Source organism: Alternaria conjuncta (assembly GCF_024043145.1).
Source record: "Alternaria conjuncta strain BMP 0040 chromosome Unknown scaffold_29, whole genome shotgun sequence".
Classification (NCBI taxonomy): Eukaryota; Fungi; Ascomycota; class Dothideomycetes; order Pleosporales; family Pleosporaceae; genus Alternaria; species Alternaria conjuncta.
In genome coordinates, this window is record NW_026250118.1 from 208,113 (window position 1) to 232,799 (window position 24,687).

The 24,687-nt window shown below is 39.3% G+C and overlaps 4 protein-coding genes across 4 annotated transcripts; all 4 read left to right on the forward strand.

Moving 5' to 3' along the window:
• Nucleotides 1-1,169: 1,169 nt before the first annotated feature.
• Nucleotides 1,170-6,039, forward strand: J4E85_011080 (putative NRPS-like protein biosynthetic cluster; the record flags this gene model as incomplete). Its single annotated transcript, XM_051475283.1, has 3 exons — nt 1,170-1,605; nt 1,658-2,043; nt 2,104-6,039. 3 exons carry the CDS (start codon nt 1,170-1,172, stop codon nt 6,037-6,039), a joined length of 4,758 nt encoding a protein of 1,585 aa, XP_051320987.1.
• A 759-nt stretch (nt 6,040-6,798) lies between these two features.
• Nucleotides 6,799-8,346, forward strand: J4E85_011081 (uncharacterized protein; the record flags this gene model as incomplete). The annotated part of the gene is made up of 2 exons (XM_051475284.1): nt 6,799-7,035; nt 7,105-8,346. 2 exons carry the CDS (start codon nt 6,799-6,801, stop codon nt 8,344-8,346), a joined length of 1,479 nt encoding a protein of 492 aa, XP_051320988.1.
• A 1,415-nt stretch (nt 8,347-9,761) lies between these two features.
• J4E85_011082 (uncharacterized protein) lies at nt 9,762-10,823 on the forward strand (the record flags this gene model as incomplete). Its single annotated transcript, XM_051475285.1, has 2 exons — nt 9,762-9,851; nt 10,029-10,823. The coding sequence occupies 2 exons, from the start codon at nt 9,762-9,764 to the stop codon at nt 10,821-10,823; spliced, it is 885 nt and encodes a 294-aa protein (XP_051320989.1).
• A 277-nt stretch (nt 10,824-11,100) lies between these two features.
• J4E85_011083 (uncharacterized protein) lies at nt 11,101-12,690 on the forward strand (the record flags this gene model as incomplete). The annotated part of the gene is made up of 4 exons (XM_051475286.1): nt 11,101-11,242; nt 11,296-11,903; nt 11,959-12,195; nt 12,250-12,690. 4 exons carry the CDS (start codon nt 11,101-11,103, stop codon nt 12,688-12,690), a joined length of 1,428 nt encoding a protein of 475 aa, XP_051320990.1.
• Between the last annotated feature and the right edge of the window lie 11,997 nt (nt 12,691-24,687).

Sequence of the window (24,687 nt, forward strand, 5' to 3'; positions counted from 1 at the left end):
ATGATCGTAAGACTGCTGTTGCTGTCAGCTTTGAGACTCCCACAATACGGCGATGCTTACTCGGTTCTCTTAGCCTTCAGATGTAGCTCGTATTGAGCCGTTCTCTTTCGACTTCTCCACCGGGAGGCGGTGGCTGGACAAAGCTATATCGCAACATCGCGTAAGCTAGGGATGGTTGGCGTTGACGCCGCTCTAATCCGCCTGAAGTCAAGAATTTGCGATGGCGATTGTGATATTTGCAATTGCGTGGAACCTTGCACTAAGATTGGCGGATGAGGAGCATCGTTGAGACGATGTTGAGAGCATTGGTAATGTTGGTGTCAGCGTGTTCCTAGACGGCAACACACGATTGGGCGACATGCTGCTCGTAGCCGGTTAGCATATATCGCATCGTCAACTGTTAGTTGTGATCAAAGCGTGAGTATAGGCTGTACTGAGCCTGCGTCCGCCTGGTGGCGGCGTGGATGCAGTAGAGGAGATGCTTGGCGATGAAGCGCGACGCGACAGATGAGAGGGTTTCGCGCTCGGACCGCCGCTAGACAGCACGTGATGCTTGGCACCCCTCGTCGAACCTCACCGCGGCAGGCGTCGCCAACATGCCCTCACACACCAACCGACCTGCGTCCTCGACCATCACGCGTCCTAGCCCCCATCCGGGTTATCGATCGCCGGATCGGGCTCGTCTTCAGTCAGAATGACTATACTCCAGCGACACAGCTTGGCCGGACCAAACATGCACACTAATCGTAAACCCTCCACCTCCACCTGGTCTCGTGAAGCCCAATTGCATCAATGGCAGGAGCATCTCATAATACCAGCGCTGAGAATGATCGCCATGACTCGCACGATGCGCTGACTGTATGCTGCCTGGGAACAAGCGACCCGGTGAACGTCCGCTCGCCTCGAACAACCTCATATTACCTCAGCCGCCCCTGCAATGCCGGAGCTCGGACTGTATTTGCGTGCCGTTCCCGACACTACACTGTCATCGTGGCTTCCGTCAGCCTTCGTCTGGCCTGAAGGCTCGTGTGGCAATCCTGCATCTTACCTGCATACACAACACAACTCTGACCATTTCATTCTAGGGTCCTTATATGAGCGACTTCAGAACCTGAGGACAGGCTTTACTCACCTTCACAGACCACAAGTGTTTTGATGTCTCACTGACTATGGTGGACATGACCATACGCCTCAACGGCTTGACTGGCAACAGCCCCAATGGCCTTGGTATCTCGCTTCAAACCACAAACCCGCCAGTTGCTGGACCGTCTTCGGACGTAAGGCTTACATCGACCAAGATCCTGGATATCATCTACGAACATGCTCTCAACAAGTTCGACGATTCCAAAGAACGCTTAGCGGCAGGAACGGCGAACTTCCTGGCCGTAATCAACCGATTCGTTCTGGCAGGTGAACGCGTTGAAGCATGTCTGCCGGCCTTTCCTTTCAAGTCGGCCAACAAGGTTTACAAAGTGCTTGGTTCGCTTCCAGACAAGGCTGAAGAGCTAGCGCTTCAACGCCTGAACCACATGTGCGCAAGGATCAAGGATGTCTACAAGCCTGGAGCAAGAGTGACCATCATATCCGATGGCATCACCTACAACGGTATGTGTATGTATGATCATCACGGAAGTTCTCTACTAATGCATCAAAAAAGACTTGTTATCAATCTCTGACCGCGAGACATGGATCTATGGCGAGGCTCTGCGGCAAATGGCAGTGGAGAAGAAGTTCACCCACGTTGCCTTCTCTCGCTTGAAGGACATACTAGACCTTCCACTCCCGGACAAGCTGCGAGAGATCACCTACGTCGCCAATTGTACCAACTTCCGGCGACTGCTTCTGAACAAGCACGGAAGGCCGGATATCGATATCGACAAAGAGATCAGGGAGAATGCGGATACGAGACTCACTTATCTAGGCTACCGCAAGTTTCTCGAGTCGGATTTGAAGCACATCTTCGCGCTTGGAGAGAATCGCGGCAGCAACCAATACAAGAGGGACGTCAAGTATCTAGCCAAGCAGATGCTTTTCAGAGGATACGTAAGTTCCGACAGCCCTCGCCCTAGTGGCTGAGCTATCGGACACTAACACCAAGTACAGGCTTACGCGGGAGCAGTCAAGGCGGCCTTCCCAAACCACCTGAGGTTGTCGATACACGAATCAATAGGCGACCTCAAGATCTCGATAAGTCTCCTCAACACCAAAACAGGCTACACTACACCCTGGCACTGTAGCGTAGCCATGCTAGCCGACGGGGAATGGGTTAGCGCTCCGAAGGGCGAGTTCGAGAAGGACCAGCGGCTCGAGCTGATATACGAGAACGGGCGACCAAGCTACTTCAAGGAGAGGAAACTGCAACGTGCCGATATGCCGTGGATCAACGAAGCAAATACGAGCTACCTGCAGGCTCGCAGCCTGTTCAATGGCACGAAGAGCGGATACTCATCCCCGAGCGCAATGTCGATGGCCAGCGGCGCTTCGACACCACCGACCTCTTTCGCACAATCACCACCGCGATCCCCACCACGTTCTTCACCGAACATGAAGTCCTCGGATTCATCATACACAGACGCCACTGGAGGAGAGCCGGACTATGGCCGTCGCCTCATACCCCAAATCATGGACCAACTCGCGAGAGATCACCCTAATCGTGTTGTTTTCTCGATCGCAAAGCCTTCTGGTGCAGGTCTAGCATACCGAGACATATCAGCGCATGCGTTTGCGAAAGCTGTAGACAAGACAGCGTGGTGGCTTCATGCACAGATTGGCGAGTCGACATCCGTGCGGCCAGTAGGCTATATCGGGCCACACGACCTCCGGCATGTTCTCCTTACATATGCGTGCGTCAAGGTCGGCTACGCCGCACTCAATCTTTCGCCCAAGAACAGTGTTGAAGGCGCACTGGCCGTGCTCGAAGCAACCAACTGCGACATCTGGGCCAAAGCAGGCGAAGTGCCGGCAGTACCTCTAGTGAAGAGCTTCCTGGAGAGGCGTTCGATGAAGTTGTTGGAGCTACCACTTTTAGACGATCTCTTGGATGCGGAAGACACCAAGCCGTTTCCCTACGCCAAATCCTTTGGAACTTCGGCTTCAGATCCCTTCTGCTATCTTCACACATCGGGCTCGACAGGTGTACCGAAACCTATTCCTTGGTCTCATAGCCTGATCGGATCGATGGATGCGATTCGCCTACTTCCACCTGTCGACGGCGATGAGGGGCTGGTACCATGGACTTCAGACTGGAAGGAAGGAGATCGGATCTACTCTTCCTTTCCTATGTGTCACGGCGCTGGCATCATCATGAACATCCTGATGCCCATATTCTTTGGTCTACAGGTTGTCATGGGGCCAACAAACGTTATACCCAACCTGTCGCTGGTCGAGAACCTTGCCGATAGCGCGAAGATCGACATTTGGAGTATGGTACCATCACTTGTCGATGAGCTTGGAGACACACCTGATGTGTTGGCCAAGCTCCAGCGATCCAAATTCATCTGCGCATCCGGTGGCCCGGTCAGCCCGATTAGTGCCGGCAAAGTCAACGACGTCATCAGAGTGCTCAATTTGACGGGAACGACGGAGGGTCTTTTCATCGGCAACCTCGTTGTTGACAGGGAGGATTGGTTCTGGTTCGCCTTCCATCCCTACTCCGGATTCGAGTTCAAAGAAGTGGAGCCTGGCGTCTATGAGCATTGGGTTCACCGCAACGAACATTCATCCTTGTTCCAAGGCATCTTCCACACATTCCCGGAGAAGACATCGATCAACTTCAAAGATCTCTACAAGCAACATCCTACCAAACCTAACCTTTGGGCGTTCACTGGGCGCAACGACGACCTCATTGTTCTCTCCAACGGCTACAAGATCTTGCCCTTGGAGTTCGAAGCACTAGTTGGCACTCACTCTGCGATCTATGGTTGCCTTGTTGTTGGGAGCCACAAGCGCCAGGCAGGCCTTCTCATTGAACTGAAGGATGCTTTGACCAAGAGCGACGAACTCATGGACAGCATATGGGCCAAGATCGAGACAAGCATGTCTTCTGCCCGACACACAGTCAACTTGACACGCGACTACGTCATATTCGCGCAACCAGACAAACCCTTCGTTCGGACAGATAAAGGGACTGTCAAGAGGAAAGCAACAATGGCGCTGTATAACGACTATATCGAGCGGTTCTACAGTTATCAGAACGAAGAGAGGTCTTTCATCGTTGACAGTACCTCCACATCAACGTTGCAGCAGTCAGTCCGAGAGATACTCGCATCCTCTCTTCCAGCCACCTCCAATGCCACTCCAGACGATGACCTGTTCGCCCTCGGTCTAGATTCTTTGGGAGTGTCTGCAGCCGTTAGTGCCATCCGAACAGCTATCACAGGCCTGGACAAACTTGCACCCCGTCATCTCTACGCCAATCCAACCCTAGCCAAGTTCACCGCCGCTCTCGAACCATTGATCGCTGGAGCAAAGAATGGTGCCAGATCAGGTGACGATCAAGAATCGAAACTGCAGCGCATGATCGCTCAGCGAAGAGCGTGGCAGTCCTTCCGACTGAATCCCTTCGACTACGTCAATCCGAATCACTACATGGGCCTGGTGTTTTACTTTCCGCTACAGGCAGACGCGTCAATCGAAGAGACGTTTGCGAACATGCAAGCAGGTCTCAATCGGACTTTCGATCTCATACCAGCTCTTGGGGGCAAGATGATTCGGTCTTCCGAAGACGAGATTGCACATGCAAATGGCGATCTCACCGTTGCAGTGCCACCTTTTGGTCAACCGGCTCGTGACCGGCTGGTGTTCAAGGATCTATCCGACGTGCTTCCGACTTTCGAGGCCCTACGAGAAGGCGGCTTCGTGCCATCAGCCTTCAAGGACGAGTTGGTTCTTCGTCAGGATACCTTTCCACAGCTACCCGCCGATATTCTTGTTGCGCAAGCCAACTTCATCAAAGGCGGTTGCATCCTCGCCATTGACCTCAACCACTGCTGCCTGGATGGTGTAGGTGCTATCATTGCCATCAAAGCTTGGGCAGAGAACTGCAGGTACCTGCAAGGTGATTCATCAGCAACATGTGCGTGGTACGATGCGGAGAGCTTCAATCACAGCCTCCCCGAAGTACTGCATGAGCTGGAAGGACATGCGCGCCCAATAGATGAGATCGACCCTGATGTCTGGGGCTTACTTCCATTCGTTCCCACGGACGATGTCCTCGCGAAACATGCTGCCAGGGCAGCAGGACCTCTCGGCCGACCGCCACGCTACCCGCTGCACTCGGTGTGGCCTTTGCCGGCTGCAGAGAGGAAGATGGATACTACTCTCTTTCTGATCCCACCCGAGAAGGTCGAGTTACTCAAAGCGGACGTCACAAGCGATCCGGCTGCGAACGGTGTCAGTACGTCTATCAGCGATATGGTACAAGCCTTCTTCTGGCGCTCGGCATTGCGGGCTCGCTACGCTGTAGCCAAGGCCAATGGCCAACAGTTCAGCCCTGACGACTACTCCATTCTCGAGTTGCCAACGGACGGACGACCCTACTTCTCCTCCCTCTTACCAGACTCATACATGGGCAGTTTGCTCACTCTCAACCGAACGAGCGTGCCAGTCGAAGAACTCTGCGCCTCGACCACGAGTATTGCAAGTATCGCGCAGATGCTGCGTGCTTCTGCTGCGCGCATGACGCCAGCACTGATCCACGATGCTTTTACCCTCCTGCATTCACTGCCAGATCACAGCAGGTTCTCCACAGCCAATATGGGTCTTGACCACATGCACGCCATGATCTCCAATATGATTCTCTTCCAGATGAACGAGATCAGCTTCGGTGATGTCTACTTCGCCAACCGAGGTTCGCCAGAGACGATGAGACCCCAGCTAGAGCGTGGAAGCGGGCGATTCAGGTTCTTAGTAGTGTTCCCACTGAAGGCAGATGGTGGCGTGGAGTTGGTATTGGGCACGTTCCCCGAGGAGCGGGATATGCTTGCACGTGATGAGGAGTTCACTAGATATGCGCAACTGGTTGATGTCGCTGCTTGTTGAGCTAGGTAAGGCTAGGCGCTTTGACGTGATTGCGGGGGGGTATGATAGCTACTGCGCGTATAATTTGACTCTTGACCTTATTCGAACGTGTGCAGTATCACCCTGAGAACGAGCGTCACCGCCAATAAGATGCAGCTGCACTGGTCGCCCGGCACGATGACATTGCGGAGCAGTTTCATGCACCATGTCTCAGCGGCCTAATGCAGCCCCCAAACGCATGTCAGCCGTGTATCTTGTACCCCCACTCTTGCGCATTAGCAAGGTTCAGGGTTTCGGGCCATAACAATCGCAAATATGCTCTTTGCCCAGCCGCTTGTGCCACCCGCATGTCATGCTCGTGTTGTGCCATCAACTCGGTGAAGGTGACAAGTCAGCTTGGCACAAGAGACCGTGGCTTTCTGACGTGCATGGTTGCTACGACTATCGGCGGCTGAGCTTTGAGTGTAGTCAGCTGCGAAGTCGTGCCCCCACAGTAGACTTCAGTCTCGTCGATACAACCACCCAAGTCTCTCGAGACCGCAAGTCTGCGACATGCATTCCCCCCGCGCGTCGATCGAAGAGCCTCTTCTCTCTCCATCCTCTTCAACATCCACATCCGCCGAGCCTACGAAATCCAGCATCGACGACACCCGCCATACCCATCTTGAAGACCCACCATCCACTCATGACATCCCATCCACCGCCACCCAACCAGGCGTCCTCGCCATCGAAGCCACAACACGCGCCTGGACAAATCACTCCCTCACAACAGCCTACATAATGATCTACCTCATCTACTTCGTCGAAACACTACTCGCCGGCACAACAGCAGCGCTCGTACCATACGTCACATCCGCTTTCTCGATGCACTCGCTCACGCCCACTGTCAGCATTTTGAGCAACATCGTCGGCGGAGTCACCAATCTGACGATAGCGAAGATCATCGATGTCTTCGGGCGACCGCATGGCTTCATCCTCTGCGTGATTCTCGGTACGATGGGCTTGCTTTTGATGACGGTATGCGAGGGCGTGGGGACGTATGCTGCGGCTATGATATTTCATACTGTGGGCAATAACGGGGTGCAGTACATCTTGTCGGTGTTCATCGCGGATACGACGAAGCTGGAAAACAGGGCGCTGATGCAAGCGCTCATGAACTCGACTGGCCTGCTCACAGGATGGGTGGCTGGACCGTTAGCGCAAGGGTATCTGAATGGCCTGGGGTGGAGGTGGGCGTTTGGCATGTTCGGCGCACTTGTTCTGCTTGTTACGCTGCCGCTGTTTGGGCTGTTGGTGTGGAATTATCGGAAGGCGAAGAGAATGGGACTTGTGCGTGAGCGCAGCAACGGTCGTAGTAATGCGCAGTCTGTGGTGCATTATGGCCGGGAGTTTGATGCGATCGGCTTGTGCTTGGTCTCGGTGGGCGTTACCCTTTTTCTGCTGCCGTTCAACCTTCACACGTTGGCGGGAAACGGTTGGGCATCGCCGTTCATGGCGGGCATGTCCATATTTGGCGTCTTCCTCCTCGTCGCATTCGCATTGTGGGAAAGGTCTTTTGCGCCCATCCGCCTTCTTCCATACAGTTTGCTTCTCGATCGAACCGTCTTCGGCGCATGTCTCCTTTGCACATGTCTCTTCGGCAGCTACGCCGTTTGGAACAGCTACTTCGGCTCATACCTGCAAGTCGTGCAAGGTCTCAGCGTAGAGGAAACGAGCTACGTCGCGCAAGCCTATACCGTGGTCAGCGTACTATTCGCGGTCTTAGCTGGCTACATCATCCATCGCACCGGCCGCTTTAAAAACGTTTCGCTCGTTATTGGTATCCCGCTCAGCATGCTGGGTCAGGGTCTCATGGTCCTTGTCCTCGCTCCGGGGAACACCGGCTATATCATCGTGTGCTTCCTCCTCATCTCCGTTTCACAAGGCGTCCTCGTCGTTACGGATGAGATCGCTATCCTGGCCGCAGGGTCACACGAACATGTTGCGGCGATGCTCGCTCTCGTGAGCATCTTCGGCAACATCGGCGGGGCCATCGGTTTGACTATCGCTGCCTCAATCTGGTCGGACGTGCTTCCAAGTCGACTTCGGCAATACCTGTCCCCGGAAGAGTTGCCAAATCTTCACGATATCTTCGGGGATCTGGCGAAGCAGCTTTATTATCCAATCGGCTCGCCCACGCGCATCGCTATTCAGCATGCATATCAAGACGCGATGTCTCGGCTTCTGCTCGTGAGTACGGGTATTTGGGTCTTCGGCGCTGTTGGAGTGTTGATGTGGCGGAATATCAACGTGAAGGAAGTTCAAGAGACCAAGGGCCATGTTTGGTGATTGTGAAGTTGTCGGAGATGAGACGACATGTGGACTCCGCAGTAGATGAGAATGGATATTGACACAGAGTCGGTTTTGCGCAGAAGAACGCTTTGACGGGAATAGCGTGTGTGCGCCGAGAATGGAGCGATGACGGCCTCTCGTTCGTTCGTCGGAAATAGATGCTCCGTAATACGGCTTTATGGGGCGTAATCGACGTCCTGAGAACGTTTTCGTACTACCCTCACCACACAACGCTTCACGAGAGTTCGTGCCTGTCGATTGAAACTAACCTTCACCAACTGTCGACATATAACTAGCTCCGACTTTCGAGGTAGTGCACGACCTAATACCCAACAAGAAGAAGCTATGCAACAACTCCGCCAGTCCCCGCAGCCAGCGCCTGACGCACAGACATTCGCGAGGCTCCATTGTACCAAGGTTGAGGCCTCTTCGATACAAATCGAAGACCGCACGTGTTTGCTTTGCGACACAGAATACGACGATCCTAGCCCTGATGAGGGAGGCGACCCCGAGCACCCTGTGCAAATTGACTTCGGCGACTGTCACCACGTCTTCGGTCATCGTTGCCTGCGCAGGTTGATCGATGCCCGAACTGCGTGGAGTAATAAGTGCCCGCTATGCCGGACGCAGTGGTTTGGCACTGTACCTGTACCTTTGCGCCCAGATCAAGTCATTTTCTACATTCGAGCAAGAGAGCCGGTATACTCTCCCTGGCCAGAACGCCGTCGAAGGGTGGAGACTGCAGTAAGAGCTCAAGCTGCGCGACTGCTTGGTAGGAGAGACAGGGACGGCGGTGGCAACCAAGCGGATGCATCACTAGTTGCAGACCTTGAGAGACCTGAGGGACGCACACGGCCAGACAACCGTCACATCTGGTGAGGCCGGCGAGGTCTGGATGACTCGCAAGATCCGTGTGATCTACTAAAATATGGAAGGACTGGCAGTGCTGGATGTCTTGTGCAGGAGCCCGAGGGCTGGTTTACTCGTGAATCGGACGACGAATATAACAGGCCGCTTCGGCTACTCGGTGGAAGGGTGGGCGTTGGTGCGGAGAACTGGAATACCATGGTTTTATTTGTAGTTGTCTCTTTGTTTAGCAGGCTGGTCTGTCGTGGGTTACTATGTGCGGATGCTGCGGAGAAATTAGATCCCCTAATATGAGCACTCTGCTGTCGGCGGTGAAGTCTCATGCTTGCACAGGGTACCAGAATAGGGAATGTTGATGCACATCCTACTGGATGTCATGAATTGAACGCGTGGAAGCCATTGTAATAATTCCGTACATGATTGCGACTTTGAAGGCTTCATGTGAAGCACGAAACAATGTATAAGTTCTCTTCGCAGGGTGTCGTTTCTTGATTCCTTACCATACCTACACACGTTGCGCAATTCTGTAGATCAGCTCCTTCAACATGCCCAGTCGACGAGCTGAACGACGCATTCGCGAGTATCTATCGCATTTGATACCCGTGCCACTACTCCATGTACCAGAAAGCGACCGGGTATGTACGTTGTGCTACGAACCTTTTCCTGCGCCAGACGAAGCCGGCGACTACCCAGTCCGTGTACGCTCCACCCACGCCAACTCGACTTGTCGGCATGTGTTCGGAAGGACGTGCATAGAAAGGCACCTAAGCAGCGGTAGAGAATATAGCAGGAGGTGTCCAATATGTCGCGAGAGCTGGTTTGACGACGCTAGAGCCGAGGCACTCGGAGGCGTCGACGAAGAGCCAGACCCGACATCACTTCTAGAGAGGAGTCTCTTTCGTGTGCCTGCGGTGGGACTGAGAGGTCGGCGAATTGAGCTTATCTTCGGGTTGGAGAATACCAATGAGCAGGACGTTCGGCGATTCTTCCAACACATAGGTGAAGCTCTACGTGCTATACCTTCCGCAGAACTCAATGCTCAAGCAGCTATCGACCAGACAACCCAGGCGATTGCTGACGCCGAGGAAAGATTGCGCGTGATTCGCGCCGTCGAAGCCGATCGCACAGCGCCCCCAGCTGTGGACACGTCGCAAGGCATGCGTCGTGGCAGCGCAGAGGAGGAAGACGAGGAGATGGCACGGCGAATAATGCAGGCGGGACTGCGACAAGCCAGGCCGGCGGTTGCGGATGCGGCCCTACAACCTCCTGCGGCGACTGCGGCGGCCCCGATCGCGGTATCACGTGAGGACGATGAGCGGCGGTTATCAGATCGAGAGTCTCAGCGGGGACATACACCGCCAGCGTTGCGACGCCGCGACAGATTGTCTGAGCAACAACACGACGCGATCCTTTCGAGCGCAGGCCGCATTACAAGAGCGATCGGCTTCCTGGAGCAGCTTCGCCGGATGGAAGAGATGACCATTGATAGTTCTGACATAGTTGAGCGAGTGCAAGAGGTCGAAGATGCCGTGAACGCTTTGTGGCGGGGTGTTGAGGACGACAGGCTGCGGCGAGGGCGCATTCGCTTCATGCGTCGCGACTCTTAAGCAATGACTAAGCAATGCGACTAGCTTTTGTATACTCAAACTTGGGAGTGCTTGCGTGTTTGGTTGCTATGATGTGAAGACAACGTGCTTGGGTGGCGATACTCGCGGCATCCGCCCGGAGATTGCGATTATCTCCGACGTCGCGCTAGTCGCGTCTGATTCTGCACCCACCAATTGCGCCGACGCGACCACCGCCAACGCGTGCAGAAGCGCGCAACCTGTGCCACATCGCCTTTGTCATCAAGCCGTGATACTGCGATCGATCTGCTGCCTCAATATGTCGTGTCCAGCAGCCGATGAAGACTTCAAAGGCGCCACAGATCGCTTTTTGGCGTGGTTCAAAGCCGGCGGCGGTGTCTTCCGCGACGACCTGCTGGAAATTCAAGATCTGAGACACAAAGACGCTGGCCGAGGAATCAGTATGCCCTCCGGTTAAGCAACACGTAAAATAGTGAATACTAATAGTGCATAGTCGCAAAGGAAGACATACCCCAGGAGACAACGCTATTCACCATCCCCAGAGACCTGATCATCACCGTGGAAACTTCCGAACTTCCTGGTAAACTGCCAGAAGTTTTCGACGCGTTTGTCGGTGGTGAAGGCGACGATGAGAAAGAGCCCCTCGACCCATGGACGTCCCTCATACTGGTTATGATGTACGAGCATCTACAGGGCGATGCATCACGCTGGAAGCCATATCTGGACGTACTACCACGGACGTTCGATACACCCATCTTCTGGTCCGAAGCGGAACTGAAGGAGCTTGAGGGAACTTGCCTTTCGGTCGACAAGATTGGAAAGCAGCAGAGTGACGACATGTTGAGATCGCGCGTTGTTCCTGTCGTTGAGGAAAACCCGAAGGTCTTCTATCCGGAAGGGGCTTCGAAGTTGAGTAGTCAAGAACTTCTTGATCTCGCGCACCGAATGGGCAGCACAATCATGTCTTACGCTTTCGACCTTGACAACAAAGAGGAGGAGTCCGACAGTGAAGAAGACGGATGGGTCGAAGATCGTGATGGCACCACTCCGCTTGGAATGGTACCAATGGCAGATATACTGAATGCAAATGCCGATTTCAACGTGAGTCGCATGCCAGCGCAGAGGCATACTTTAGTGAGCTAACAGACCCCGACAGGCACATGTCAACCATGGCGACAGTCTCGAAGTTACGTCGCTTCGATCGACTCTGCCAGCTGGGTCGGAGGTCCTCAACTACTACGGCCCATTACCAACGTCTGAGCTACTACGCCGCTATGGCTACGTAACACCCGAACATGCTCGTTACGATGTAGCGGAGCTATCTTGGAGCCTCGTTCGCGCAGCGCTCATTGAACAGCTCACAGTGTCGGAAGAGGTCGTTAGCAAGGTCGAGGTACGATGACGACCGTCATACTCCTGACGGACACATGAGCTGACAGTGATCCAGGCAAAGCTTGAAGAGAACGAAGAGTTCGAAGAGTACTTCATCATCGAGCGCGACTCCGGCGATCCAGATTCAGAAGGGCAGCTCACGTACTCGGCACAGCTGCGCGAAGTCTCCCCCGAGCTGGAAGAGCAAGTAAAGGCTGTGTTCAAGGGTATCAAGAAGCAAAAGTCAGAGCTCTTTTCGGAGAAGCGGAAGCGCGTTGACGACTACCAAGCGATCGTATCGAAGGCTCTGACTGCAAAGCTTGGGACGTATTCGACGACCATGGAAGAAGACGAGGCGCTTCTTAAGGGTGACGACCTGGCTAAGCGTCATCGCATGGCGATCACAGTTAGGCTCGGTGAGAAGAGGCTGCTTCATGAAGCTCTGGCACTTCTGCAGCGGGACGACGCGGATGATGTCGCAACTCAGGTCGGGAAGAAGACGAAGCAGAAGGCGTGATCTACGGATCAAATCGGGAGAAGTCGGTAGCCGCGTCGCATTCGCAGCATCTACAAACACACGAATCGAACTCCTCATACTTTATCGCATCCTAATCTCGCGCTGTAGATTCTGTTGCCGCCTGCTATTGCCTTAAGAAGAAGACATCTATTTACAGCGTCGCATGCGATGCAACGCGGTTATTACTAAGATTTAGCTTCCGAAGACACTCGCTACGTCTGTATTCTATAACCGCGAGATTACATCGTAAAATGCAATCTTTAATAGTAACTGTTGTCGCTATAGTAGAGTAACACTACAATAGAGTGTAACTAATGCTAGTGCTATAGTTTACTATTATAAGGCTTAGACTACATTACACATAACACGTAAGTAGCCTTTAGCTCTAGACTTTACGTAATATAATTACTCTAGTCTACTATTAAAAGTAATAAAAGGTTAGTGTTAATTAATTACTTACGCTATATCTTATTACGTTAATATTAACTATACTAAGCGTTATATTAACAACACGTATATAGTATTTACGTTCTAGTATAATAATATATTAAAACGCTTGCTATCTATAAGAAATAGATAAATATAAATAAATATAGTATATTAGAAGTTAGACACTTTTAAGTAACGTCTAGAAAGATATAAAAGATAGAAAATATATATTACTATTATCTATAACTAGAAATTACGCACTACTATATATATTATTATAGGCCTTATATCTAGTAATATATATATAGTATCTTATATATTCTTACTAATATAATATTAATAGCTTTAAGCTTACGTCTTATATCTTTATTATTTATATCTAGCTTTACTAGTCTTATAAGCGCGCCTTCTACTATAGTAAGTATTTCTATTTATTCTCTATATAGTGTAGAAAACTACTTAACTTTATATATTAGATAGATATAGCTCTATAGCTAGCTACTATAAATATAAGTTTTACTATAGTTAGAAATCTAAATAGAGTCTATTTAGGTTAAAAAGTCTATATATAGAACTCTATAACTAACTCTATTTAAGATAAACCTAAATAGAATTTTTTTAGTAAAGAGTTCTAGGTCTAGTAGACTAGTAAGTATCTACTACTAGATTTAAGCTTATTTTTTATAGTTATAGATTTTATAAATCTACTTATATAGTAAGATATCTATAACTAGCTTATACTTATAAATCTATAAAACTTATTTATATAGTAGAAAACCTAATTCTACTTATAATTAATAGTCTAGTAGATCTACTTCTCTCTTCTAGTACGTATACTTATAATAGCTACTATTATAGTAGATTATATAGTTATTAATTATATATTATTTTACTTAGAAGAGATACTCTAACTATCTAGTATCTCTACCTAGTATTACTAAGTACTATTAAGAAGTATAAGTTTAAATCTCTACACTAACGCTTTCTTATACTACTTAGTAAAGCTACTAATTAGCTATATACTATCTATTAAACCTTTTCTACTCTAAGCTTTATATACTAACTTCTTTATAGTTATTATATCTTATAGCTATATTAGAGTCTAGTAGTATAATAATACTAGTAGCTACTATATCTATTTTAAGCTATATAATAATAGCTACCTTATTATCTCTATAATTACTATATATATCTTTATTCTCTATCTTCTCTTTTCTCTATATATATATACTTTACTAACTATATATATTCTAGCTTATTACTATATTTAGTAAGCTATCTATTATCTCTAAAGCTAATAATACTCTATAAGATAGTAATATTATAACTAATAGCTATAACTAGTGTAAGTACGTAGTGTACCTTAATAATATTAGTCTATTCTAAGGTACACTAGATATATAGTTTAACTCTAAGATTCTATATAAGATTATTATATAAGTTCTACTATATCTATTATTTCTTATACTAATAAATTTAAAGATATAAAGCTAGATTTTAAAGAAACTATTATAGATAAAGTAGAGCTTCTCTAGAATACTATAGTAATAAGTTCTATATAGATTATTCTAAGTTTCTAATATACTATTAGTTTACTAACTCTAGTTACTAGTCTAAGTAGACTATACCTTCTAGTAACTAGACTAAGTAGGCTATACCTAGATACTTATCTAGTAAGATTATAAAAGCTATATCTTACTTAATACTAAGAAATAACTTAGTATATCTTTAGAAAGAGAGGTAGATTAGCGTATATTAAAAGAAGTTATAGTATCTAGTATCTATAAAATTAAAGTAGAAGAATAAAGTTTTTCTTTTTAAATATTTTATATTTTATAAAGTTTTTACTATAATAGAATCTAAGGTAGAAAAAGCTATAAGAATTAAATAATTAAATAGTATAGCTAACTATAATATAACCTTTTCTAGAAAGACTTTAAGTATAGTCTTATTTTTCTAGTCTAACTTTTAGAATTATTATATATAATTTATACTTTTAACTAAATCTAACTAGTAGGTAGAATAATATCTAAAGCTATTTATTCTAGTAGTGTTTATTAGAGGTATTTTACGCTACTTTATAAATATATTTTTTTAGAAATATAAGTTTTATGTATTTATTAATCTTCTAAAAAAAGATAGAATATTTTATACTACTATAATAGCTCTAATATTATACTAATAATTAAAGAAAAATAGAAATAGATTATCTTTAGATTATATTAGTTACTTTAAGTCTAATAGACTTATATAATACTTCTTTACTATTTCTATATTAAGATTATAAGTTTTATAGGCCTATTTATATAGCTATACTTTCTTTATACTTAGAGTTATAAGTTTAATAAATCTACTTCTTAATAGAAGCTACTAATTATATAGTTATAATTATAGTACTTTATATAGTTAATAATTTATAACTCTATTACTTATATATAAAATAGTATAACTATTATCTATCTCTACCTAAGTAGCTATAAGTATTATAAAGAGTATTAGTTTAATCTATACTACTAATATATTCTTATACTACCTAAAAAGCTATAATTTAGTAGAATACTATCTATAAAACTTTTCTAACTTAACACTTTATATACTAATAACTTTCTAGTAACTATAACTACTTTACTTAAGATTTAGTAGTTTAATAACTTAAGTAGCTACTAGACTAGTTTTAAGCTATACGCTAATAGCTACTTTATTATCTCTAAAATTACTATACATATTACTATTCTATTTTAATCTCTTTTCTTTATATACTTTACTAACTATATATATTCTAGCTTATTACTATATTTAGTAAACTACTATATATTCTAGATATAAACTTAGTCTAGACTAGTAGTAAGATTAGAGTAAAGAATAATCTCTTTTAGTATAAAGTTTTATTTAATAATATAGAGCTACTTTATAATACTAAGGTCTAGGTTAAGACTTCTATTCTTTAGAATATTCTTATATAAGTTATACTTTAACTCTAGTACTTTCTACTAATCTAAGAAAGAAATAATCTAGTAGTAGACTACTATAGTTATAAGTACTATAAGAATAAACTAAAGTATCTATTTAACTATTAGAGGCTTAAGACTAGTAATAATAGCTAAAAGATATACTAGTATATTAACTATTATATTAGAATATAGACTATAGAGTTCTAAGTCTATTCTTAGAAAGTTTAAGTTTAGATAAAAAAGTAAGTTAGAGATATAAGTAAGTTTAGCGTATAAAATAATAGAATTTAGAAAGTAGTAGAATAAAAAAGTTATTTATTTTATATACTTTTTTTTTAATATTTAATATATATCTAAGTTATATTCTTATACTTTTTAAGTTTACTAAAACTCTACTTAGAAGAAAAACTCTAATATTATATTTATATTATCTTATTATTATAGTAACTAATATACTTTATACTATAAAAAGTAAGTAGATATACTATATAGTTATAAATTTATCTAATAATACTAACTTTATTATATAAAGAATTAGAGTTAGATTCTTTACTTTTACTAATAAATTACTAGCGCCTACACTAGCTATCTACTATATTTCTTTATTCTTTATAGCTATAATTATTTATACTTAACTATTAAAATATATCTTTAGATTTTAATAGTAGTATTATAATTATATACGCTCTCTTTCTTAATACTTACTACACTCTATATACTATTTTATATTATTATTAGAGTTACGCTAATATAGAGAGTTAAAGTTTATATATAACTCTAAGTAGGCTATATAGATATCTTATAGTGTATTAAGAATACTAAGTTTATATATATTACCTTTCTACCTACTCTTTAGTGTTAGTACTTCTATATCTACTTTATAATAGATAGACTTACTATATAATACCTAGCGCTTCTATTTACTAATTACTAGTCTTAGTATTATTATTACTATAGCGTACACTTACGTTATATCTACTATCTACTATAGTAAGCCTATGCTAGGTATTATAAGTTATCTCTACTTACTTAAAGTATATCTTATCTTAGTGTAATAAATTAATACTTATAATACTTTATAGTTTATCTATATATAGTGTATCTATTATCTTTCTTATTAACACTACTATATTAAACGCGTAGATTTTATTTTTTAGGTTTATATAACGCTATATAAGTTACTCTATTTATATTATTATAATACTTATATAGATTACTTTATTTATATTATTATAATACTTACGCTAGTTACTTTATTTATACTCTTACTACGCTTACACTATTACCTTACTTAAGCTTTAGAGCTATTTTTACTAGTTATCTAACTTATACTTTTATAATGCTTATAAAGTCTATATTCTTTTAGTTTCTACTTTACTAGCGCTAGTTATCTAATCTCTATTACTACGTTATTACGTATATTACTATATCTTCTTTTACTTTATTTTAACTACGTATTTTTCTATCTATATTATTATAGTGTATATATAAATACCTTATTTATATTATCTAACGCTAGTCTATCTAGTGTATAAGATTAGAGAACGCTAATAGTCTTACTAAGATAATTATGTTACGTTTTACTCTATAGAAGACTAAGAGTAAGTATACTATATTTCTAAAGAATAACTTAATCTACTATAATAGAGTATTAGAAGAATAATATATATAGTTCTTTTTTATAAGTTATTTTAACTATATAGATTATTATATCTATTTTATCTAACTATATACGCAGAGTACTTTTATACTATCTTACCTAATTTCTAATTTCTAATTATACTCTTCTCTATAGTTAGCTTATACTTCTACTATACTTATTCTTTAACTCTACTTAGCTCTTATTAAATATTAAATTCTATTTAGTTACTAATCTTCTTTACTAGAGCTTACTAGAATAAATAAATCTAGTAATAATAGTTCTTACTAGAGTTTAGTAGTCTAATTATTATATTCTAAGGCGCCTATACTTATATTCTTCTTATCTTTTTTCTCTAAACTATTATTCTTATTTTTACTTTTATCTATTTTATAGATCTTACTATAAGCTACACTTATTACTATTTTAATACTTAGTATAGTTTTTCTAGTATTTAGTACCTCTTTAATACTCTCTAGATCTAGCTACTCTTCTAACGCTTAACTAGCTTTATATATATTAGACTTTTTCTTTCTTACTAGCTAAAGAAATAAGTCTAACTTATCTACGCGTAATACGCGTTTAAACTATTAGTTTAATATTTTCTTATATAGAATAAGAAGTAAACTACTCTAATCTAAGTTCTATATAATTATATACTACTATATTACTAGTTTAAGTCTTATATAAAATACCTTATAATCTACTCTAGATAGTAAATAGTAGACTAGCTAAATAAGTTCTATAATAGCTTTACTCTATACTTAGTCTTTACTATAATAGTTATATATAACGTCTTTACTAGCGTGCTTATCTTCTAGTTAGATCTACTCTATTTTACGCACGTACGCCTATCTAAGTAATACTATTACCTATTATACGCTAATATAGATAGCTACTATTACTATCTTATACTTTATATATATATTCTACGTAAAGTAGAAGTCTTAGTTTATCTTATCTTCTAGTAAACCTCTAGATAATATAGCTATAACTATCTAGAATTACTTAAAACTCTAATAATTACTAGATTATCTAATAAATAAAGTACTTTATTAGCGCTAGTTTTAAAAAAACTATTAGGTATTATACTATAAACTAGTATTACTAAACTAGCGCGCTTTTACTAAAAATAAAGTTACTTTAGTATATAGTATATTTATAGATATATAAAATACTCTATTACTATTTATCTTTCTACTAATTAGCTATATAATTATTATCTTATCTCTTTTTACTATATTATTATAAGCTTCTTACTTCTTCTATAGTATATCTACTATAGATACTTATAGCTCTATTAGATAGTATTACTTTATTTATAGATCTTACTAGATTACTATTCTATATATCTCTATCTATTAATTATTATTTATAACTATTATTATATATATAATTTTCTATTCTATTATTATATTCTATAGTAGACTATTATTCTTCTCTCTTTTTTTATTTTTCTACTCTTTCTTCTTCTCTCTAGCTACTATATCTTTCTCTCTAGTAACTATATCTTCTTCTACTTTATATTCTACTTCTTCTTCTACTTTTTTATTTATATTCTTTTTTATACTTTTCTTTACTTTCTTTTCTACTTTTTAAATAACTTCTTCTTCTATTATCTTTTTTACTTTACTCTATGCTTCTTTTATAATAGTTTCTAATATACTTCTTTTTATATTATCTTCTCTAACTATTTCTTTATTATTCTTTTCTTTTCTTACTATAGTTAGAAACCTAAATAGAGTCTATTTAGGTTAGAAGATCTATGCGCAGAACTCTATAACTAACTCTATTTAAGATAAATCTAAATAGAAGTTTTTTAGTAAAAAGTTCTAGGTCTAGTAAACTAGTAAGTATCTACTACTAGATTTAAGCTTATTTTTTATAGTTATAGATTTTATAAACCTACTTATATAGTAAGATATCTATAACTAGCTTATACTTATAAGTTTATAAGACTTATTACTTTATTAAATATACTAGTGTAGAAATGTAGGTATAACGTAGTTAAGTAATATAGTATATAATTATAATGTAGGTATATTTTCTAAATACCTTATTTTATAGTATATAGTAGTATATATTCTTTTAAAGATCTTAGAAATTAAAACTAAGCTATAAAGTTTAACGCTTCTAGGTCTTATATACTTAGAAAGAGAGATAAGAAAGTATTTATATATTCTATATACTTTATACTAAAAGCGTAGAGGTACTTAAGCATTATATATATATCTTATTACTCTCTAGAAGCTCTATATAAAAGTAGAGAGTAAAGAGAGCTATAACTATAGAGAAATAGCTATAAACGTCTAAGAACTTAAAGTATTTAAGGCTATTTCTAAAATAAGACTATAAGATAGTAACGTATAGTAGTTTACAACTCTAAATCTAATACGTAATAAGTATCTTAAGTAGGTAGAAGAGTCTAACTATATTAGAATATATAGTACCTAGTAGAAACTAGGCGTAGAATAGCCTATACGTAATAAATTTAGTTTAGAAACTAAGTATAGTAATCTAAGAACTAAGTACGTTAATCTAAGAACTAAGTGTACTAGTTTAAGAACTAAGTATACTAGTTTAAAAACTAAGTGTACTAGTTTAAGAACTAGAGATAAAAGTTTAAGAACTAGAGGTAAGAGTTTAAGAATATAAGAAACTAAGAATCTATTTAGAGCTTAAGAACTAAGTAGAGCTATCTAAGAACTATACTAATCTTAGTACCTAATTCTAGATAAAATAGTTTTTACGTAGATAGATAGTAGGCGTACTACTAAAAAGTAACTATTACTCTTACTTATTTCTTCTCTTCTCTTCTAGTACTACTATGTTTTATATATTACTCTTCTACTAATACTACTCTTTTATCTTCTCTTATATATTTAGTTCTCTACTTTTCTATTCTTTACTTTAACCTTTCTCTAAGTTACTAACTTTAGTAACTATACCTCTTATCTAGCTATTAGAAAAGTATAGAACACTACGTATTATAGATATATACTTACCTTATTAAGAGCGCTAATAGCTTTATTATTAAGTCTATTCTATTTAACTACTTTAGAAACCTAAAGTTATCTAGTAGAGGCTTCTCTTATACGCAGATAAGTAGTAATAGCTCTATCTAGAGTACTATTACCTAAGCATTCTTATTATACGTAGTAACTATTTCTATCTATTATTATATATAGGTTTACGTTAACCTCTTCTTAATAAAGATATCTAGGTTATTAGAATTTAGTAGTAGGCTAAACACCTCTAGGCTTTCTATTCTTATCTTTATTATATTCTACCTTTATCTATAATCTAGTCTTTCTCTAAACTTCTTCTAGAGCACTAGATCTAACTTCTTTATTAGCTCTCTACTAAGTTTCTTTAACTACGTACTTATAAAAAGTACTTTCTTAGTAAGTAAGTTATACTATACTCTGCGCTATTCTATACTACGTTTTTATAATCTAATTTTTACGTCTAGGCACTTAAACTTCTTATAGAAAAGGTTTAACTTATACTATTTTCTTATTTAACTAGCTAAAGTGTTAACTTCTATTTTATTAAGCTTAAAGTACTTATTCTAGAACCTAGCTACTTTATTATTCTCTAATCTAGTAGCTACGCTATCTAGTATACTATTTTCTATCTATAAAGATTATTACATTATAACTAGAAGATATTAGGCTACGTAATTATAAAGCTCTTTTCTATAATAAGCCTATCTTTTCTATATAGCTAGAGTTACTATCTAGTTCTTAAATACGTTAAAACTTTCTACTACCTCTACTTAGAATATTATCTAAGCGCTAAGTAATACGCCTACTTTAGAAAGGCTTACAACGTAAGATTAATACTTTAATTCTTTATTACTTACTATAACTATACTTTTAGCTTCTTTCTAGTTCTGCGTACTTACTATAGAATAGACTAGATTTATATTTATCTTGTCTACTAATACTTTATTTACTTATCTAGTAGTTAATTTCTATTTTTACTTTAATCTAGTTGCTAGCGCGTTAGACTTCTATAAAGTATTCTTTTTCTTATCTAAGCCTATACTCTTATTAATATACTTAGACTATATTAGATTATTATAGTTATACTTTATTATTATTAGTAGCGTAGGCCTAGCTAGATATTAGTATATCTATTATAAGGCACGCTCTAGTAACGCTATAATAAAAGTAGTAATAAGTAGAAAGCTATCTAGAATTATAAGAAAGAATGTAAGATTAGAGAAGTATAACTATATTACTACCTTAGTTATAAGTTAGTAATTATCTTTCTTAGAGTAGTATATAGAATAGAAGTAGGCCTTTAGAGTTTTTAGTATAGTAATTATAATAAAGTTAAAGCTATAGTGTTAGCGTAAAGATATAGAAATATGCGTAGTTTAATACTTTACTTTTCTTAGCTATAGTTATAATCTTAGTCTAAATATTATACTTAGATTATATAACTCTTTTTTTTATTTAAAGCACTAATAATTTATCTAATTTACTATACTAAGCTTCTTTGCTAGTACTATATATTATATTACTTAAAGCCTTCTTCTATCTTTATATAAAGCCTAGCTATAGCGTTTTTATCTATAAGGTCTATTACTATACTATCTTACTAAGTAGCATTATTACCTACCTTAGCTTACCTACTTATAGTAAATAACTATTCTCTTCTATACGCTAAACTATCTAAAATAAAGTAGAATTCTAAGCTATAGAATTTATATAGAATTATAGTAATATTAAGCTACCTACTTAGGTTATATCTACTCTTATAAGTCTTACTCTCTACTAATTAGTTAAGTATAAGTAATATAAGTATATATATATAGGCGTCTCTAGTGTTAAGAATATAAAAAAATATCTCTATAACTAGTATAATGTGCGCGCTACTAGCGTAAAAGTAGATATATAAATAGAATAGTAGGCTATACACTAGCGTGTTATCTATACGTAGTAGTTTTTTATATATATTCTAGAAAGTAGAAATCTAAAGATACTATAATATTTTAAAGTTATACTAACTATGTCTTTCTATAATTATAATAGTCTACTAGAACTTAAAGACTAAGAGAAAGTTACTATTAAAGCTATAGATAATAGTAAAGCTATAGTAGCTTATAGCTCTACTCTAGAGAGTACTAGCGTAATAATTAATAAGCTATTTACTTACTATAAAGCTACTAAGTAATTCTAAGTCTAATACTATAATAATAAAATTATATAAATCTCTCTTACATCTAAGTAGTAAACTAACCTATATCTTTAGTATATAAAATTCTAGAAATATATATAAAGCCTATTATAGAAGAAGGTACGTTAATATACTACTTCTTTATTAGAGGTAAAGACCTACTTTCTATTTAATATAGTTAAAAGTATAATACTTATATATTAATACGTAGTTACGTATATATTATAATAGGCGCGTATCTATATTATAGTAGAGAATAAGTAGTATATACCTACCTCTTCTCTTATATATTACTAAGCATTTAATCTCTAGTATAGTATTATAGTAGCTAAGATCTTTTAGTTCTTCTTCTAGGTATATTTCTAGCGTTATTCTTAGCTAGCTACTCTTCTAGCCTTTACTTCTAATTAGTAAAACATATAGAATATACTTATATTCTATCTTAATAGTGTTCTAGAACTTTTCTCTAAGATTTCTCTTTACTATTACTAGTGCGAATTAGACATCTTAGAGTATTTATATTATTCTTTCTAGATATCTCTTCTTAAATAGACTATTATTAAGAATAACTTTAAGTTTATACTTATTACTTCTCTAGCCTTTCTTACGCTTAATATATAGTAGCCTAGCTTCTAACCTACCTACTTATTTAGTACTAATCTAAGTATAATTAAGAAGTATATACGTTTTGTAGCTTATTAAAAACTCTAGAATAAGATTAGTTTAACGCTCTCTATACTAGTAGAAGTATTAGGTAGCCTAGATAATAATAGTAAGTCTAACATACAGCCTATAAAGGTAGCTATACTAATTAATAAGTAAAATATAGCTACTACTACTATTATAACTACGTAGTTAGAGTAGAAGGCATAGAAAAAGAATAATAGCTTCTATACTTAGATTAACTACTACCTAGAAGAGACGTACTATACGCCTATAGCGTAGATAATCTTATCTACTTAGTATATTAGTTAGACTTAATATAGAGAGACTATTAATACTTTTATTTACTAGAATAGCTCTACTATTACTATAAAGAAGATCTCTACTACGTTTAATAAGTTCTACACTATAGTGTAGTTTTTATAGTATAAAGCTAAAGACTTAATTCTATATCTTATCTTTATAGATAGTCTTATAGATCTTTCTACACTACTATAGAAATCTATAAACTACTACTCTAGTAAGTAATAGCTAGGTTATTTACTATTTATAATACTAGAGTCTTATAAGAATATATCTATAAATTTTATTCTACACTAAATAGTAAAGGCTATCTAAGAGAAGAAATATAATAAAATAATATTTTAGTTAGACTAGTATAACTATATTCTTTAGTATAGTAACGTTATATAAAAGCTTCTAAGTATCTTATTTCTTCTTATATACTTTATAAGTAGATAGCTAGCTTATATAATAGAACTTCTTAGCACTTAAGTAAAGAACTCTATTAATAATAGTCTATGTAATTTCTTTATGTATAAAGGCCTTATTACTATAGTCTTACGTTACTATAAGAGATATAACTATAATAAATCTCTTAAGATAATCTATTACTATCTACTAGAATAAGTAGGTTTACTTCTTATATAGTACTATAGTTTTATTTACCTATTTTAGTAGATTATTATAGAAGGTTAAACTAAAGAGTAATAAGAAGCCTATTACTACTAGTTCTAGAGTCTACTACTATAGATAGATATAGATAGAAAATAATTTTCTTATATATAATATAAGTATAACGCTATTTAAAATGCTATATTACTATATCTTAGCTAGTCTATTACACTA